Raw genomic sequence first — 21,287 nt, 5'->3', positions numbered from 1 at the left:
TAGTGAGCTAAATCCTAGCTGGCAAATCTGACATTAGGCACAAGGGTTAACAATCTATTTAGGGGCATAAGAGAAACACAGGGAACAAGTATGAGCCCTTCACCTAGGGACAGAGGGAAAAGAGGTGATCGGGCTGGGAGTGGAAAGTAGAAATCAGCAAAGGTTTGTGATTTCTGGAGGGGGTAACTTCTTCAAGTTGGAAATTGATGAACAGGTGCTGATGAGGAGGATGGTGAAAAGTTGGAGCCTAGGCAGAGGCAGGAAAAAACAAGACATGAAAAGACCTAGCAGGATGATTGGTTAGAGGAGAGGACTTGCGACCACAAGGAGGGTTGGTTTAAAGCAGTGACGGGAGAGAGAAAGGTCTGCATCTAGGTGTGAAGTGATGTGGTTAGATGGGATTAGTGACAGAAGGGAAGATAGACTGAGTGTGAGGAGATTGCTAAGAGCTGGCTATTGATCAAATGTTGATACTGAGGAGGTCCAGAGTTAAACACACACGTGCGTGCGCATGGGCAAAACAGAAATCGCCGCCATGCTGCAGTCGTGAGATTTCTGGAGGTTACTGGTTCCAGTGCTGGTGCTGAGACTTCTAGGAACCACCCCTGTGTTCATAAAAGAAAAGATGGGGACAGTCTCACTGTTTGTGGATTCTTAGATAATAATAGCCGAAAAGTCCATTTCAGCATGCAGGGTTTTTTTCCCCTCCATCTTAACTTGTCAGTCCAATTGTTAGCAACAAGAAATTAGATGGATGGAAGCAATACTCTCCAAGTGACAAGGTTTAGGGACTAGACACATTAAACTGGGATGAGTTAGTTAAGTAACAGCAAGGAGACGAGTAGATGACTGTGAGGCATTTTATGCACTTATCTTGGGAAGCATACAGTATGGAAGAGCAAATGGACGGCTTGATGGGAATTTGCTTGGCTTACTGGGATAGAACAAGAAAATCTCCTCTTTAAATGCTGACTGAGTGTTGAAGTCTTTTGAAAGAGAACGATTCCCCTCCCAATATATTTTCTCAATATTCTTCTACAATTACTGTAAATATACTTTGCAACCAACCCTAGATTATATAAAACAAACAAACAACCCGCAGTTGTGTCTTGCACAGGACTTTCAAATTTTTCACTCTCTTGAAGAGATAACAGATCCTGAGTAGCTTGCTGAGGAGCTTTCATCTTTTCCCTTAGTACCCTATATGCAAAAACAGCAATTCATCTTATTTGGACTCTCTTTTCACTGCCTTCAACCATGCCTCAGAAGGACTCAGTTCGCTGGAGCGGACTTTAGCGGTGGGGCCCAAGTTCCATAAATCCCCCAGCGATGTTGATGCTTGCCAAGTTAGAGCAAACTGGACTCTCCACTGGCCGGGTGTGTTCAGGTGATAAGGAAGACGACCGGGAAGAGTCAGAAAACAGGCACAGAAGTTTGGGAATGAGTCAGAAGCAGCGACTAACTTTCCTTCTTCCCTCTCCCCAGTCTCAGATATCCACGGCGCGTGGACTGCCACTCTGAAGGCCGGGATTTACTAGGTCGGAGTTACAGCCCCGTGCGCGGTCAGGTTTGCGCCCTCCTCACTCCTTTCTCGCAGCAATTACGAGAGCGCGCCCCACCTGCTCGGCAGCTCCGCCCAGCTTCCGACCGCCGGGCGGCGGCCGCACCCCCTCACCACTGAGCCCCGCCTCGCAGCACGCGCCGCTGGCCGGCGCCCCGCCCTCTCCTCACGTGACAGCCCGGCCCTCCATGCGCGCTCGGATTGGCTCTCGCGACCGAGGGGGTGTGTTCTAGCCTACAGCTCTGCCCCGCAACGCGGCTGCAGTTTTCAAACCTCAACTGTAACCTCCCGTCACCGTGTTCGCTGCCGTAGCCGGGAGCCACCTCACGGGGAGGTCAGGTCACAACTGTTGGCCGTTGTCCAGAAGAGTAAAAGTGGGTCCTGCCACGCTCGGAGCTACCCGGCACCTCACGGAGCTAGAGCTGGAGAACGCGTCTTGTGCCCACCTGCGTGGGGCGGGACTGGAGCCCCCTTGGAGGGGGCAGCCTCGGGAGAACCTGCTGCTGTCTGAGCGGTCAGTGTCTTCCGCCTCGCGCGTCCGCGGTCCCGCCGGGATTGGCGGGTGGGCTCGGGGCTGCGACTCCAAACCCCTGAACCAGCCCCCTTTAGCCGTGGAACAGAGACCCAGAACGTGGGAGGGGTCCCGAGGAGGGATCCAGGCGGTGTGGGCGGATCCGGGGTCCCCTCTGACCCCCGGCCTGGGGAAGATGGGCTCAGACATCGCCGCCCCCAGATGGCCCGACTGCTCCGAATCCCTCCCCGCATTCCGGCTGGAGTCCTGCTTCCCTGGTTGCCTCAGGTTCGGCGCTGGGAGCGGCGGCTGGTCCTCCCAGAACCCTTCTCAGCCCGGGGAGCGCGCGCGCGCGCGCGCGCGTGTGTGTGAGTGTCTGTTTGTCTGACTGTGTGTGTGCGCGCCGTCGCCTGGCCGGCACGGACTCTCCCTGGGTCGCGTCCCGTGGGGGCCCCCTTCGCGACCGGCTCGATCGCGTCCCTTCCACGTCGTGTCAACGTGGTCCCTTCAGGTCCCTGCCGAGTTCACAGCTGTGGTGTAGGCACAGGACGTGTTCACATCTGGACTCATGGACACGTCCTGCTCACAGCTGTCTTTCGTCTGGAGAGAAGTTTGTGCTTATCTTGTGGGGGATTTTCAGTTACTACTTGTGAACAGTTTTTTAAAGTCAGTGAATAGAGAAGTCGAGTTGCAGTTGTTTCTGTGATTTCCAGCGATCTGGTTTTATTTTGACTCCATGTAAACCGCAAAGGGTACACGACCCATCCTCAAACTATACAACTACGTGACGGCTACGATTTTGACATTTACCCAGCTTTTTGTTTTAGTGTAGGGAAAAGCTCTTCATTTGAATTCCCTTAGAAGGGCAAGTAGAGACGAAATTGAAAGAGACTTTATGGGCAGCTGGTAGCTGATGTTCGTTCTTCCTCTGTGACGGGACTAGGGGCCCTCCAACATCAATTTGCAAATTGAAATTAAGGAAAAGAAAACATTTTAAAGCCACATGCTGATCAGAATTCAGTTATATTAGGTCTGTGTGTCACATTCACTGATTGTTTTACCAACGTAATGTTTACGTCCCTGGTACTGATGATAAGCAGTGATGTTTGATATGGTGTCACCCCTTTAGGTTCTCAAGCCTTTGAGAATATGCCCTGAGACAGCATGGTCTACTGAGATGATTGGGCAAGTGGTAGCAAATGTAACTTGGCATTTTGAGCCCGGGAGCACAATTTTATTAAAGGAAAAGATGATAAACCTACTTTGTCATTGATTCACCATTTTATAGTTTTATAGTAAACTGTCCAGAAGTAGTTTTCAACAACTTCCAGAATGTTTGTTTTATAAATGTTAAACCACATACCCGTAAAATTGTGTGTGTGTGTTTTCTTTTTCTTGCGGTACGCGGGCCTCTCACTGTTGTGGCCTCTTCCGTTGCGGAGCACAGGCTCAGCGGCCATGGCTCACGGGCCCAGCCGCTCTGCGGCACGTGGGATCTTCCCGGACCGGCACACGAACCCGCATCCCCTGCATTAGCAGGTAGACTCTCAACCAGTGCGCCACCAGGGAAGCCCAAATTGTGTGTTTTTGAAAAAGCTAGTCCATAGAAGCAGTGTCCTAGTTTAAGACCTCTCGTCTTCCCCCTTCATCCTCCTCTGAGCAGATGTTCAGTTTTTTAAAGTTTTTCTTATATTTTAATAACTGAAGTTGTTAATAGCTGCTTTATTTTTGAGGTACATATCATACATTTTACATCATTTTTCTAAATTATGGATATGAAGTTGAAGTGAAATGTATTTACATGGCAATATATTCAAGTTTTAAAAGTAAAAATTGTGTTATTGAAGGCCTTTCATTTTTGTGTGTGGACAGAATGGTTGTAGTTTCTCTTGGGCTCATTTAATAGTGAATTACAATTTGGTTAAGACAGAATCAGTTTTTAGGAATGCTGGGACTTGACTAATTGATCAGTGTGTCAACATATTAATAGCAAAGCTGAAGAAGGTACAGGCATTTTATGGCATGTTTCCAATTTTATCTTTAGACTTGCACTGACAGTGTTTTACTGGTGTTAAGTAAACATTTAAATATGTTTTAAAAGCTTTGTTTTTGAAGCTGTTTGATAATTATAAGAGAGAATTTCCTTATCAAAATTTCCCTGTTTTTCTCTTAGAGGTCTAATTTAAAACCCAGGAATCAAGGAAATCGATTGCTAACACTTTCACTTAATCCTAAAATTGTCTTGCAGTTGCACGTGTATTATATTGCAGTGCATATTTCCTGTAAAAAAATTGGCAGCTAAGTAGGACAGTGCTTCTAGAGGTACTGCTTTTAAAGGATTTTGATTAATTTTTTTTTAAAGAATTCTTTGTGTTCTGTGGATATTGATTGTGTCAAAGGCATTAAGTCATTTATGTACTTACTTTCCACTTGTGAAAACGTTAAATGTTTTAGTTATTTTAATTTTCCACAATATTGATGACAAAATTCAATGATTTTTTTAAAGATTTTTTTTAATGTGGACCATTTTTAAAGTGTTTATTGAATTTGTTACAATATTCCTTCTGTTTCATGTTTTTTGGGTTTTTGTTTTTTGGACCACGAGGCATGTGGGATCTTAGCTCCCAGACTAGGATTCGAACCCACACCCCCTGCATATTGGAAGGCGAAGTCTTAACCACTGGACCACCATGGACATCCCTCAATGATTTTGTTTTTAAGTATTTAATATTCTATGATAGACTATTATTATCAAAGGATATTTCTTTGATAATAGACAAATGTCTATTATCATAATAGACAAATGTCTATTATCATAATAGACATTAATAGATAATAGACAAATAATTAACAAATGTACTTAGGAATTAAGTCACATATTTTTATATAAATATGTTGTGACAAATGTAATTTTCAAGACATACTTTGTTCATTTTTTATTTCTTTAATTTATCCTTTTTCCCCCAAATATATTTACCCTTGAACTTCAGTGCCACTTTAAACATCTAAACTAGTCAGTTTCTTTTAATATTTATATGCAACGTGTCGCTGCACCCTGGACCCTTTGCAACTTCTTCAAAAGAGGGAATAGTTATACTTGAAACATTTAAAAATCTTAATATTAACAGTGAGATGATAGTTTCATCTGTAATCGGAGGATCATATTCCATTTTGCATTGTAATACTTACTGAATAAACAGTACTTCAGAGATGCTGTAAGTAAACAGTGCTTTATTTTACAACAGAAACTTAATTTTCCATCTGATGAATGGCAAGCACTGTATGTTTGTTGGCCCACTATATTTCCGTTTTCAACATCTTTCCATCCCGGTCCATAATTATAGGGTTTAATTCTCCTTCTGAAGGTAGAAGAGACAGCACCTGGCCTTACCTGTCGTGGCACAGAATCAGGCCTGGGGTCATTATCTGGGACTTTAGCCCTTGGATAGTATATACTAGACTGGATAGACTAGAGTCAGTTAGCTGGCTTCCTGTTGTGATTTTCAAAGGATTAAATTCTTGAATTATGCTTTCTATTCAATCTTAAAAGAACAAACAAACCTGTTAGTAGAATACATATAAGGAACGGTCTCTTCCTTGAAATTGAAAATCATCATCATCCCTTTCCCTACACAGATACCTTTGCTTCTGATCAATGACTAATTAAAAATGGATCCTTCTGCCACACTAGCAGAAAGTTCTTCCTTTATTTTGATGGATTCTAGATAAATAAATCTCCAGTTCCTCTGTTTCCTAGGGAAAACTTGGTAGCTATAAATGCTAATGTAGAAAGAAAAAGTTTTTTTCCCTGTCGTCTTGTGCCTTACTTTGCTTTCCATTGCCTTTCAAATTTACTTCATGAAGATCTTGATTTATCAGTCCTTCGCAGGACAAGTATCTGGATTTCCTGATTGAGGCAGCTCTTAAAATATTGATATTCTTAGCTGAAGTAGGTATAGTAACATGTGGCCACCTAGTTTGGAAAGATAGGTAAATACAAAATAAATGGCCCGTTGGTATTATATTACAATATATGATATTATAATTTTATCCATGTTTCCAGACTATGGCTATCCTGTTTAGAACTGAAGTTCTCTGATAGCAATTTAAAATAGTTCTTATTTTATTTAGCCAAATACTGAATTAAGCAGAGATTAGCTGCATTTGAAGCTCTAATATGATAATTTCAAGATGGATCTCAAGTTCTGCTAAACCCTTGAAGATATGAGATGTACCTAAAAATTCTTCTTGCTATATTTCATAATTCTTAACAATTCAGTTCGTCAGACATTTAAAAAAAATTCCTACCAGGTGCCAGACACCATGCTGGGAGTTTAGGCATGAAAGCAAATGGTTGCAACCCCTCAGACACTAAATATAATTGCAGTCTAACATGTTACATGTTGAGGTAAAGAGGTATGACAAGGTTCCTCCTATTTGGAGCATAAAGGACAGGCATTAAAGGCAACCTGTGGGTTTTAGGCAAAGCTTCCTGGGGGAGATGACATTCTTTGTTGAGGTAAGAAGGATGCATACAAAGAGTTTTTGCATTTAAAGAAAGGTAGAAAGGATGTTGAGACAGAAGAGTATACGAGAGATGTGGAGGCAAAAGATGAGCTAGAAGTGTGGCAGGAAATGAAGCTGGTGTGTACCTGGCCTCAAAGGCTTTTGTGTGCATGCTATAAGGACTTGAACTTGTAGGTACTGGGAAGCTAATGCAAGGATCAAAGCAGATAATTTAATTCTCTAGATGTTTTTATTTAGTGTTATATGATGTATTCTATTTTATAAAACATTTTAATATGATAACTTTGAAATGAATATCGTGATGAATATTTTTAAATAGAGCTATTTAGAGGTTTATAGGGACTGTTTGTCTTACTTTTGATCACATCACATTTGCTTTCTCCCTTCGAGTAAATTAAGGCCCAGATCAAGCCTAACATTTCCTTTTTTCCTTCCTTCAATGATCCATATCTGAATTCTTATTGTGATTATTGTAATGGGAGTTAATGAAAAAAAAACTTTGCAAATAAACTTGAGGCGCCATTGATAGTACTGTGTAATTGGAAGCTTAATTATATCTTGCCTTCTTCTATTATCCTCTTACTGTTTTTAGTGCCTGATGGTGTCTATAATTGTGTACCTACTCATGTGTGCGCACAAACACACACAAATTTACGTACTAAGTCCCTTGAGATTTTTTATTAGTATAGCCTAATAGTGTTATGAGATGAATTTCAAATGGAGTGAGACCTATTGGTAATTTAGAATCAGTTATAGGTCTGTGAATTATGGTAGAAAACAAGAAAAGGTCTGTGATTGTTGGAGTTAAAGAGGATTCAGTGGGAAATTTAGGAAGATGCAAGGAAAGACAGCTGATTGATAACCTTCTTGTGCCCAAGGATTAAATCTTATATGAAGGGCAGCAAGCTGTTTGTGGAGGGATTGGTGGACAAAGGTGACATTCTTGCTCCGCTATATGCAAAATTGGCCAAAGGAGAGGAAATGGAAAAAATATCTAGGCTGTGGCAACTGGTGCAAGTGCAGTAAATAGAAGGAAGCTACACTTAAGGGATGCTGTATGGATTCCTCAGGCAGTTTGTAATATAGGTATATTTGCAATAAGTAGATAAGCTTAAAGTTCAACCTTCAGAAATGTGCTTTTCCTTTTTTCTGAGACATGGCTTGTGTTTCCAGCATATTCAGAGACAGAGTAAAATATATCACAATTCAGAAAATGATTTTTGTACTGACATGTATTTTAAAAACTGCTGATTACCCAATGCTGTTTTCAGCTGCATTTATAATCATACAAATATACAAATACCATGGTACATTCATCCATTATGATGACCAACGGTACATGTGAGGGGAGGAACATTTGTTAGGTAAAAAATTAAACACAAGCCAATGTCTAGTATTAGGAAATGCTATTAAGTAGCTTGATTAATAGGCCCTGTTTATATTATCACTATTTATTTCAATCCTTTTTTTAAAAAAGGTACGTTTTTTTTCCTTCTAATATAACTAAATAGGTATTACAAAACTTAATACCTATTAGTATTATATTTTGGATATCACATTTTGGATTTTGTTTTTGGAGGGATCCTGGGATGAATCTGGATTTTCACCAAGTGATATCATAATAAAGGCATATGTCTTAAGGTTACAAATTATTATTCATTATATAGAATTATAACTATAACATTAATTCAGAATTTATGAAATTGTTCTTTCTGTGCAGTATTAAACAAGGTATTACTTCTTGCTTAGTATTTACCCTAAATGCTTATATGGTCTTTGCATAAGAACAGACCTGTTATTTGGATAATGAACACCATATTCTCTAAATAAATGCAGAGAAAATGTTGAGGCCTTAAAAAACCTGAGCAATAATGGCTCATGAACTTCCAGTCAAGTAACAATGTGTAAAGAGATATGTTGTGCTGTTAAAAATGGGTAAGTTTCTGCGTTTAGAGTCTAGTCATATGTATGCAAAGCCATCTTTTTTACCCAAAGGCATTTATTAGTTTTCGTCTATACCTGCTTGGTGTAGATAACTTAAACACAGGAAAGTATAAATACTGCCATAATCTCACCACCCAAAGATAACCACTGTTAATATGTTGCCATAGTTTTCCAGTATTTTCCTCTATTTGCTTTTTTTTTTTTTTTTGCTGTACGCGTTTTTTTTTTTTTTTTTTTTTTCTGTACGCGGGCCCCTCACTGCCGTGGCCTCTCCCCTCGCGGAGCACAGGCTCCGGACACGCAGGCCCAGCGGCCATGGCTCACGGGCCCAGCTGCTCCGCGGCATGTGGGATATTCCCGGACCGGGGCATGAACCCGCGTCCCCTGCATCGGCAGGCGGCGGACTCTCAACCACTGCGCCACCAGGGAAGCCCTATTTGCTTTTATATTTAACAAAATTATGTAACATATATCAAAAATTATATATAACAAATACATATACTTTATATGACAAAATTATCATACTGTATGTAAAGTTTTGTCTTCCTTTTTTCATTTAGTATTATATGAGTTAAAAATATTCTTTGAAAGCACAATTTTTATTAGGTATATAATATCCTATTATTTAGGTATATTTAGCCATTTCCCTATTGTTGGACTTTGGGATTCATTCATTCTACGAGCTTTTTATTTTTTTAACTATTATAAATCATGCTTCATTAAACATAAGTCTTTGACTATATCTAGGATCCATATTGATTCTTTTGAAACTTGAGAGCAGAAAATAATTATTTATAAAATATATCTCCATTCTACTAGATTCTTATGAATAGATCACTTTTTTTTTTTTTTTTTTTTGCGTTACGCGGGCCTCTCACTGTTGTGGCCTCAGCGGCCATGGCTCACGGGCCCAGCCGCTCTGCGGCACGTGGGATCTTCCCGGACCGGGGCATGAACCTGTGTCCCCTGCATCGGCAGGCGGACTCTCAACCACTGTGCCACCAGGGAAGCCCTGAATAGATCACTTTTTAGCTGATATATTACCGCATGAGATAAACAGATTCTAGAATCTAGATGAGGTGAACCTCTTAGAATCAAGAGCCTGTACTCTCTCTGTATGAGTGAATTTGACATGTTATTGTGCTCATGTTTCCTAAGGCCTGATTTGGAACCATGGTGGGAATGTAGCCCAATTTGTATCTATAATACAGGTATATCCCTTCTTTCTATATATATGCTAATAACATAAATGTGGTCATAAGCATGCAAATTCATAGACTTAAATTTAGGGGAAAAAATCTTAAAAGTCCAAAGATGACCTGAAGAAAAAAAAGGTTGAGCATAGAAATTGATAACCGTATTGATTTTTCAGAGAAGAATATGTGACCAATGAAACTGAGTGCCATCAGAACTAAAAGTATACAAATAGTTCATCAAAACAGAATAAAAAGACAGAATTTAAGAGTTGAGTTTAAGCTAACTTGGGGTGAGAGTTTTATATATGGAAATATAGGGTACAGCTATTCAACAATGGCAGAGGACTGTGTGGAGAGTATCTTTCAGTAGAATATTAACAGTATTTATTTATTGAACAATCATGATGTGCTTTCATGACTAGCACTGTACCAGTGTGATTCTACATGAGTTCATCATATTTTAATTTTTAATATTTAGAGCACTGCAAGATACATTCTATAATTCATCCATACTTTAGGGGCAGCAGAATTGAAGCTATCCTCACTAGTAATCAGAGAAATGCAAACTAAACCACAAAACTGTCTGAATGGGGCAATTGTTGGCAAGGAGATGATAAGCTCTCCTACCCAGTGCTAGTGGGATGGAAAGAAGGGACCGACTCTGTGTCTATGTTGCCTTATTTATTTTTAACTTAAACAAAATATGGCAAAGTAATAACATTGAAAACCCCAAGTGTTTGTTATATTTTTATCCCTTCCTACACATTTGAAATATTTCTTTCTTTCTTTTTGAAAGTAGCTGTATTACTTTGCTAGGCTCCCATAACAAAGTACTGTACATCGGGTGACTTAAGCAATAGTAATTTACTTTCTTACGATTCTGGAGAGTAGAATTTTGGGATCAAGGTGTCAGCAGGGCTCGTTTCTTCTGAGGCCTTTCTCTTTGGCTTGTGGATGGGCTTCTCCCTATGTTTTCACATGATCTTCCCTCTACATGTTTCTGTATCCTAATCTCATTTTTTTCATAAGGCCACCTGTCCTCTTGGATTAGGGCACACCCTAATGACCTCATTTTAATTTAATTACCCTTTCTCCAAATACAGTCACTTTCTGAGGTACTAGTGGGTTAGGACTTCAACATATGAATTTTGAGGGAAGGGACATAATTCACCCCATAACATTAGCAAAGTTAAATATCTCATAGCTGGTATGATGGATAAATGGGATTCAGACCCAGGTGTGATTCAGTCCAAATGTTATTTTCAGAATTCTACACTGCTACTTTTGGAATACTAGAGATGTACCTCAAAACTAGTTAGGACTTTGGTTTTTCAAAGGCCACAGAAACTGAAAACACTCCCCTCTAATCATACTGTATACTTGCTAAGTTGAATATAGATGGCATTTGAATTTAGGAAGATAAAGAACAGAAGATGTCAAGTAGGAAATAAGGGGAGGAAAAATGTGTCAGAGAAGGAACAGAAGCTTAGGGGGTTCTTATAAGAGGGTGCTAGAAGAATAATACTGGATTTCTTATTAGATAGGCATAGCAGAAAAGTCAGGCATATCTTAAAATATATAGTCTGCTGTTATTATATGAATTCAATTAATATGAAATAGTAGTTTTAATGTTAAAACTGAATACTCATAAATATCATAAAGTTCCAGGTAAATATGAGCTTCAGTTACAGATTAGAACTCTAGATAAGGCTTTATGTGTGGTCACTCACTCATCCAACAAAATTATAGAGCTCTTCATGCATAGCAGGCTCTGTGCTATGTTCTGCCTCTAAGGCCTATGAAACAAGTCCACTTCTTGTAGTCATTCACATGTCAGTAACATAACTCACAACATGTGATTTTACCGTCAAATTTGTTTGGCCACGTGAAATTAAATTTAAAATGAATAATCATTACTGTGCTGTGTTAAATTATCTTGTTATGTGAAGATATAACTTTAAAGAATGAGAGTTTAAAAATGAAATTGAATGATTGTTTGTATTACAATTTTATTTTAACTGTTTTTTTTAAGAATTTGGGAGGTCTTACAGGATTTTTCAGTAGTTTTTTTCTGAAATGAAGTCAGTAACTTAGTTCAAGTACCATAGAGGTGATACTAGTCTATGTGTATGCTTTTTGTTTTTCTTCCTTCTGGGTATAATATGCTGTTAAATCTTCTTCTTTCTTTTTTCTTTTTTTTTTTTTTTTTTGGTTGTATCTTATAGCTATATTTGGAGCTGTACAATACAACGCACATCCTATCTGAGATAACATCTTTTTTTTTCTTAATTGCACTTAAGTTATATCCTGCATCTTCTCTTTTTTTTAAATAGGTAAAAATAAGTGACTGAAGAAGCCTACCTGAGAGTCATCTAACATGTCGAGGAGAAGATTTGAGTGTCGAAGTATTTCGGGCTTGCTAACTACAACTCCTCAAACTCCAATTAAAATGGAAAACTTTAATAATTTTTATACACTTACATCCAAAGAGCTAGGAAGGTAAGGAAACTTTTGATGTGTATGTGTTTAAATTCACATTTAGGATTTCTGTGTCTATACTTTCATAAAACTCACTTGATTATTATTTTGCAATGATTAGAAAGAAAAGTCCTCATCTCTGCTGATGTTATACAGGGTTTAGTCTTAACTGACTTTGAAATCAAATCCGTGGAGGGTTAGTGAGCATATATGATACATCCCATCTCGCTTCAGAGCCCATGGTAGGAAGTCAGGGTTCTTACTTGAGGCTGTGCACGGGAAGAGGCAGCTTAGCACAGTGGACTGCCGCATCCAGGTTTGGGCTCTGCCATTTACTATTTAACCTCAATTAAATTACTGTATCTCTTGGTTCTGTAGTTTCCTCATCTGAGAACCAGGGATGAAGATAATTGTTATCTATTTTATATGGTTGTTGTGAGGATTAAACTAGCTGATATTTGTAAAGTATTTAGTAGAATGCCATAGAAGTTTTTGTTGAGTAAAAAAATTTTTAATTCTTAGGATATTGTGCTGGGCTAAAAAAAATAAATATGGAGATTCTCCTCTTTTCTAAACAAAATGAATTAACTCCTAGTATATAGTATAATTCTGTATGACAGACAATGCATGTACTGTAAGTAAAACCTGTATTTACACTGATACTAATCTGTTTTGGTTTAACGAAGGTGTAAATTCCTTAAGACCAAGGAGTGAACTGAGATTATGAGACCATTTAGCACTACCATTTTAATATATATGAAAGTTACAAAAGACATACCAAATAATTTGTTATATATTCAGCATTTTGAGCTTTAAATTAAAAACACTTAACAAAGGGTGGGAGGATGGTGATCATTTTCTGTCTTCAGTTTGATTTTTACATTAAAATGGTAAAAGTCGTGTTTGTATTGATAGATGCACAGTAAAATAGCGTGAATGACTTTTTTAATCTTTGAAAATCTTAATGTGAAAACAAAAATTGACTGAACCATGGCAAGTAATTCTATTCTTGGTGGTCTTTTATGTGAAGGATAAAGGCTAGTCCTGGCTTTTTCACTTGTCAGATATCGGATGCAGTCTTTCTTTTGCAGAATAAGGGTGATAATACCTACCTCATCAGACTAAGAACTAAATGTGAAAGCATATTTCAGTATTCTTGTCATATTTATTTAATTTTGTGTGCAAAATATTTGAGTCTTCTAATGGTTTTTTTTTTAATAAAATATAGTTTCAAAACCCTTTCAGAATGTTTTCAAGAAATAGTTTAGTTCTAAATCTATATTATTTCTCTTTGCATCATACCGGAAAGAGTAAGTGTTCTTTTAGTTGTATCTCACTATTCATTAAATAGGCATAGAATCTTTACATTGGAAGGACTTCAGTGGTCAGTGGCCTTCTAATGTAATTTTTTTATGCAGTGCAGCAGTCTTTTCTAAAATTTTCCTGACAAGTTTTTTACCCAGCCTCAGTTTGAATGCTTCATTGATACGGAACTCACTACCTCAGAATGGTCTGTTTCATTTTATGGGCACCTCTTAGGCACAGAATTCTGTTTTCTATTCTGCTAACCTCTACCCACTATCCATAGTTCTCCTTTTGTAGCTGCATATAATGTCCATGTAAAAACCCTTCAGAGATTTGAATATAGCAAAATGTAGCCAGTTTCCTTAAATGGTCATCTTATGACCTGATTTTCAGACAGCCTTCCTTGATCCAGTTATCCTCTTCTGTACCACTTTGTATTTTTTTCATCATCAGTTTTCAAATGAGAAAGTCTAGAATGGACACAGTATTGTCAATATCTTATCATCTAGAATACAACAAAACTTTATTGAGATAGCCTGTGTCGGAGCTAGAAAGACTAATTTTTTTTTTTCTTTGAGGGTTTTGGAGAACTTAAACTTTGAGAACAATATTAATAATTCTAAGTTGTTTTGTAAATGGGGTGCCATCATAAATCACAGTCATAAACTTGACTCAGTATACAACATTTTAGAGCAAAAATTCATGGTAGAATCTGATGAAAACAAATTCAGATGGCTAATATTTCATCTTCTAATACCTTCATGAAAGAGACCTAACTTTTTTCTTTTAATTGATATGGGCTAATGAGTTACAGGGTAAATATTGATGTGTCTAATTAGAAAACCTTGATAAATTGGAAATCGTGCCCTTTCATCTACCATGAACTTGCTTTAAATTCTTTCAATATTTTACCAATTTTGATATTATCCCATACTTTTGCAAAGTGAAAATTAGGATCATAATCTTGTTTCTTCTGAGGCTCGTACATTTTGAAGCATACAAACATTTAATTCTAGCATGTGGTGATTACAAAATTATCTTTATAAATCAGTTTTTTAATTAATTTTAAGATGTTAGTGGTTTAGAATTTATTTTTCTTCAGCAAATTAGAAGAAAATATGTAAAAGTTAACAGTTCATTTTTGATTGTTCTCACAAAACTTTGCATTGTTCCTGTTTTTTAACATGTTGGGTAAGTTTTTTTCCACCCCTCCCCCAACTGAATCAAGGTTTCATAGGACTTCTTGTGGTCAGAAGGGTGAGGCAGATGCAAAAATAAACGTCAGCTTCCTTTGTGGCTTACCCTCCCCCGTCCTTTCACATTTTATTGTCTATTCTAGAATGTAGAAGGGTAACTAACAAGGCCTTTTAGCTGCTGGGAAATCTAGACAGCCTTGCCTTTTTAGGGTATGAATTAAGTACTATTGTTAAGGGTTTTAAATTTTCTTAAATGTTTCTGTTAAATTTGATATAGGAACATTATATATTAAATATTATTTTTGATACTTCTAAATGACAATTAGCATTTTAGAATGGAAAACGAATACTTGCTTTTTTTCCCTAAGTCATCTGATAATTATGGTAAAAATTATTTAACAGTACATAAATGAATATGTATGTAAAATTTTATTTGAGTTTCAAATAAGCTTTAAAAATGTAAATGCTTTAAGTACAGTATACAAAGTAGCACAATGTATGGTACTATAGTAGGTTCATAACTCTTGCATTCATTCAACAGATATTCAGTTCCTATTATGTGTTAGTTAGCAAAGTGTAGATTTTATAATTACTGTAGTAATTAGGACAGATAGGGTTTCTGCCCTCATGGAGCTTTTACTTAGTGGTGAACATTGGCAAATTATTACCAATATCATTTGGTCATCTTTGCTTTGCATTAATGAGTACTATACTTGTAAGCCTCATAAGGATACCTGAAACAATTAGGTAAAAGTGTTATTATTTAATTTTGCTCTTTGTTCCTGAGAAAATCCTGGCTTATAGATATAATTGTAAAATTACAGCAGAACTTAATTGTCACAACTGGTACTATAAACTTTTTCAGATGGACAGATTTCGTGGCTAACTAGTTTGTTTCCTAAGTTTTACAAGGTGAATTTCTTCATAAAACTCAAAGTTTCCTTTTTGTTTTAGACAACTTTTCACTTCTAAATCTAAGTAAGAGTTGGCAAAAGTGAATTTACCTCTTTAAAAAAACCTATCTTAAAGGGAGGAATTGTTTTGTAATGGTCAGAACAGAAAGCTAGGATTTCACATTCCACAATTTAAGTTGTGGTACTCCATGACCTTTCATGGGTCATTTACTCTAAGTTTGACTCAGTTTATACAGCATAAAATCTATAAAACATGGGCGGTTTGAGTATAAAACAAAGGGACTGATTAACTTTTTTTGTGTGCTCATTAAAATGCATCGATTTGTATTCCTTTTGTATATAGTAAGAAAATTTAATTTAAATTAAGCATTCTCAAATCTTAAATGAAAAGTTCTATCAAAAAATCAAGTTTGTGCATGCAAATTTTCTGAGTTGATATTTATTTTGATAAATGTAAAAGAATCAAATTATAGCTTGGCCACTTTTTTAAAAAAATAGTTTTTTGCATTAGTAACTATACCTTCTCAGGTTGGTTTCCGGTGCTTTTCATTGGCACCAATTTTGAGGAAATTTGGGATATAAACAGTGGAGATCTTTGTCATCCTGCCGCTTGAGAATAGCAAGTAAAAATACAGTCAAGCAATTTATTCTGTCCCCGACTCCCACCCCAAATCCCAAGTGTATTAAAGATAGGTTTTTATTTATACCTGATTTGTTAGTATCCAGTGAGTCATTTGAGCCTTAGGATAGAAGGTGTTAATTTTGGATCCCCTGGACCAGGCTTAGGAAGTTTATGGATGGTCTTCGAAATCTGAAAACCATCTAATTATATGTAAAACTTTCTATATAAGGGCATGTGTACATTTTTCTGGGTAGGCAGTCAATAGCTTTTATTAGTTTCTTAAAATAGTCTGACGCAAAGTAGCTTAGGTCTTTGAGAAACTAAATTTTGGGCGACTATAGGCTTAGAATACATCATTTGTCAGTCTTTTAAAATTTTGGCTGAAATGTTGAGCACTGTTATCGGAGAGAGCTAAAACGCGTTTATTCCTAAAATGATAAACATGACCTTAATGGTGTGTTTGTACATAGCTACTGATAACCATGAATTTTCTTACTTGATCATGAAGTGTCTTTGGATACTCTCCGTAAGATGTATATACCTTTGGTATCTGTTACAAGCGTCACGGTACTGAGCAATACTAAGAGATACTGTGGTAGAACAATTGACAAATTGTGATAGAAAGCTTCAAAGCTTGTTAAAAGTGATGTTGAAAGGCAAAATGATTACACTAATAAAAGTAAATAAGTCAAATACCCATTTTTGCATTTAATTTTTTTCATTTGAAGGAAAGCTAAAATTTTTCGCAGAGGGTTAATGTGAAACTCTTGGTCTCTGAAACTAGACCAAGATACATATCTTCTCTGGAGTCTGCCAAACAGAATAATATTTACTATGTAGGATTGTTGTGATACTTAAACACAATAATTTATATCAAGAGTATGGCATGGAGTTGGTAGGCAAATGAGATCTCCCCCTACGATGGTAATGTATCATATTAATGATATGATAGTAAAGAATAAATTTAATTGTCTTATCTTGTTATTACATTTGTCATTTATATTTTCATGTGCTAGTACTATAAATTTTATAAAAATACATTCAGTAGTTGATTAGGTTAAGAGAACAAAGGTAAATTCCTGATGACATGAATATTTGAAAGGATTGACAGAGTTGGAGGTATAACAGTATCTGTGTTATACTAATATTGTTCTCTATGGAAAAGTTAAAAATTGATTGTCCTCACTTTTGCCCCCAGAGGAAAATTTGCTGTGGTTAGACAATGTATATCTAAATCTACTGGTCAAGAATATGCTGCAAAATTTCTGAAAAAGAGAAGAAGAGGACAGGATTGTCGAGCAGAGATTCTACATGAGATTGCAGTACTTGAATTGGCAAAGTCCTGTCCCCATGTAATTAATCTTCATGAAGTCTATGAAAATACAAGTGAAATCATTTTGATATTGGAACAGTAAGTATACATTTTAAAAAATTGAAGTAAATTTATAGTACCTATTTTTTTTTTTTTTGTAGTACGTGGGCCTCTCACTGTTGTAGCCCCTCCCGTTGCGGAGCACAGGCTCCGGACGCACAGGCTCAGTGGCCATGGCTCACGGGCCCAGCCGCTCCGCGGCATGTGGGATCTTCCCGGACCGGGGCATGAACCCGTGTGCCCTGCATCGGCAGGCGGACTCTCAACCACTGCGCCACCAGGGATGCCCTATAGTACCTATTTTAATTGTTGGATAAGATTGCTTGAAATGTCAAGAACAAGAATGATAAAAGTAAGACAAGAACTTGTAAAGATTCCTGTTGATAAAATATTAGAGGAACATAGTGTATATTTATATGTTTTCACAAAAGTTAATGTGCAGCCTCACACACATACCCAAAAACTAATTAAACAGCATTCAGTAAACAAATGGCAATACCGTGTTTGCGGAATATGGTGAAATGAGTATTCTTTCATTGCTAATGGCACAGAAAATTGATGAGGTTTTCTGCAAAACAATCTGGTGGGCAATAGGATTGAAATAATTTGTATATTCAGTTATTTGAAAAGCACTTCCAAGGAAGTGACCCAGGGAGAATAAAAAGGTAAACTTGCATGAATGAAAGGTAAACCACATAGTTTGTTTAAAAAAAAACACATGTATTTAGTATGTATGATGTGCAAAACACTATGTTAGGAATTATAGCAATAAGAAAAAAAAATATATCTCGTCCCACAAGTCAGTGAAAAGTTGAAAACTCCTAGATTTCAATAATTTGTCAAGTCGGGATAGAATATGGTTAAACTAACTGGCTTGTTAACCAATATGTTGACATGTTACTCTAAAACAGTGTTTTTATTGATGTGTTACTCTAAAATGTGACGGTCTGACACATTTATTATAATTATGTAAAATGTGTATCTGAACATCTGCAACAATTAGAAGAGACCAGCTAAGTTTATGTTTAGTGTACTTTAGGTTCTGATAGTGTATTACAAAATAGTTTTTATAAAAAAAACTAAAGAGATGTGTTTTAGCAAAAAAAATTATAAATATAGTAATTGTTTTTAGTAGCTAACCTGCATTATTGCCTTTTTGAATTTAAAAGTATATTAGTCAAATTTTAGGGTTCGGTTATTTTAAGGGATGAATAGGTTCGCTTATATATTTATTTAACATCTAAATATTTTTGTACCAGGAAAGATGATTGCCTAGAGTGAACTTGTAAATGAAAATGCTTATTTTGCAAAATGCTAAACCTACAAGTAGTTTGTTTAAGAATGAATACTATGTATATCTCCCAGAACAGCAACATACCAATTACGGTATATTATAGTACCTTCAAAATAAATTAGAATTGCAGAGAAGACCGGGATTCTACCAATAGGATTTCATTTTCATACATTTTTGGTTTATTTTTGTCAAATTCTTAAGCTGACCTTTAAAAAGTTATCTACTTGCATGACATCTGCATGTTTGAAGTATGTGAACAGTAGCTAATTTTTTTCAAAAACAGTAATTAATGGAATACTAGGTTTGGAGAGTGAGTATACAATAGGAGCATTGACCACTTTCATAAAATCCTCTCTTGGGGGTGCTCATCCTAATAGCAACAACAAAATACATCAAGAAGTTGTAACACATTTTATGGATGGACCTTGTTCATACTCTGAAAATTAATTCAGATACCCTACCCAGTAAACTGAGTTCTGTAAGGGCTGAACTGTATCTCGTGGCTGAAATGTAGCAAGCAATCAGTAAATGTGAGTGGATAAATATATTTAATTTCTTACCAGAGCAACTAGGACCTATTAAAATTTATTACTATGCCTATCACTTTTGAGGTGGCATTGTCACATCACACAATCTCAACCAAAGGTAAAAATGTGTTGGGCAGGTTTAGCTATGTAAAATAAGGTGGCATAATTTTTTATGTGGTAAAAATAAAACAGTGGAATCCTTTACTCTAATTACTGTTGCCCATTTGATCTTCTCTTCAAACTATCCTGCATACTTATTTTTCTTCCCTTTTTTATGAGAAAATTTGAAATCTACGGAGATGTTGAAAGACTAGTACAATTAACACTCTTATAGTCTTTAGCTTGAGTCACCGAATGTTGGCATTTTGCCATATTTGCCAAACTATTTGCAAGTTGTAGGTATCATGATATTTCTTTTTCACTTGCCAGAGTATTTATTCTGAAGAGTAATGGCATTCTTCTACATAACCAATACCAGTATCAAAACTAAGAAAGTTAATATTAATCTGGTACTATCATCAAATATATAGTTCATATTTAAATTTTTTGGATTATCCCTGAAATGTCTTATGGACCTATTTTTTAAAAATTCCAGTACAAGAGCCAATCAAGATTCACACATTATATTTGATTGCTAAACTTTTTTAGCCACTTTATTTTTCCTGACATTGTCTTTTTGGGGGGATGTCTTTTTTGGGGGAAATCTGTATCTGTTTTCACATGAAGTTTTCTACATCCTGGATTCGTGTGTTTGTTTTCTCATGACTAGATTTAGGTTAAATATTTTTGGCAAGGGGACATTGTGGATGATCATGTGTATTTCTTATTGTAAAACATGAGATGGCAATTACATTTGGATTGTTCCATTATTGGTTTTTCTAATTAGAACATGGCTAAGGTGGAGTCTGCCAGCCCTCCACATTGTAAGGAACATGTTCCCCTTTATAATTAATAAGTAACCTATGTGGTAATATTTTAAGACTGTGAATATTCTGTTCTTTAACAGCTTTTTATCTAGTGATTTTGGTAACCATTGATGCTATTCGTTTGAATTATTATAAAGTATACTACAAAGTCTTATTGTCATTCCTATCCTTTCCACTCTCTTCCCACTCAACCTTATAGGTAGCCATATTTATAAGTTTCTGGCTCATTCTTTATGTGTTTCTTCTTGCAAATATAGGCAAATTTGTATATATGTATATTTCCCTTTCTTTCTTACAGAAAAAATAGCATATTATATATGCCTTTTTGTGCCTTGCTTTTTTTTTAAATAACATTATATCCTGGAAATCATTTCATATTCATAGTTCATAGGCATCTTTCTTAATATTATTATTATTATTGCTATTTTTTAAATGCCTGTATAGTTCTCCACTGTATGGTGTACCATTTGTTCAGTCTTCTTTGGATGGCCATCATTTGTGGAGGTATAGTTTTAGCGTAAATTCCTATAAATGTGATTGCAAGGTCTGGGAGTAAATGCATATGTGCTTGTATTAAATGTTGTCAAATTTCTCTTTATATGGATGGTACAGAATTACTTTAAAAAGGTACTATTTGCTAATTATATGACTCTAACTTAAACGTTCTTTTGGAACTATTAAGCTATGGGTTCTGAAAGCTCTGTTTTATTTTTGCTTTTGTGTTTTGTTTTGCCTTCACTTAACCTAAATCAATTGTTTGAACCAAATTAACTTGTTTACTTTTGTGAATTAAACTTAACTTCTTGCAGTCAATGTAACAGTTTTTAACAATTACTAAATCTTTTATTTTTATCTTAATACTTAGTCCACAGGAAAGTATTTCATTACTGTTTATAAAGTCTAAATTATTTTTT

At 36.4% G+C, this 21,287-nt stretch overlaps 1 protein-coding gene across 1 annotated transcript in view; it reads left to right on the top strand.

Annotated features, from left to right (window-relative positions):
- Positions 1 to 1,811: 1,811 nt before the first annotated feature.
- STK17B (serine/threonine kinase 17b) overlaps positions 1,812 to 21,287 on the top strand; it is a 32,379-nt gene continuing 12,903 nt past the window's right edge. The window contains exons 1-3 of the mRNA XM_007115214.3: positions 1,812 to 2,075; positions 12,073 to 12,238; positions 17,453 to 17,665. Of these exons, the coding sequence (XP_007115276.1) occupies positions 12,117 to 12,238; positions 17,453 to 17,665 (335 nt within the window). The 5' untranslated portion in view covers positions 1,812 to 2,075; positions 12,073 to 12,116. The remainder of the gene's footprint in view (positions 2,076 to 12,072; positions 12,239 to 17,452; positions 17,666 to 21,287) is intronic.

The sequence above is a fragment of the Physeter macrocephalus genome, chromosome 2 (genome assembly GCF_002837175.3).
Source record: "Physeter macrocephalus isolate SW-GA chromosome 2, ASM283717v5, whole genome shotgun sequence".
NCBI classification, from domain to species: domain Eukaryota; kingdom Metazoa; phylum Chordata; class Mammalia; order Artiodactyla; family Physeteridae; genus Physeter; species Physeter macrocephalus.
The sequence above is the reverse complement of the archived record's forward strand: the minus strand, read 5'-3'. Positions and strand labels throughout refer to the sequence as shown.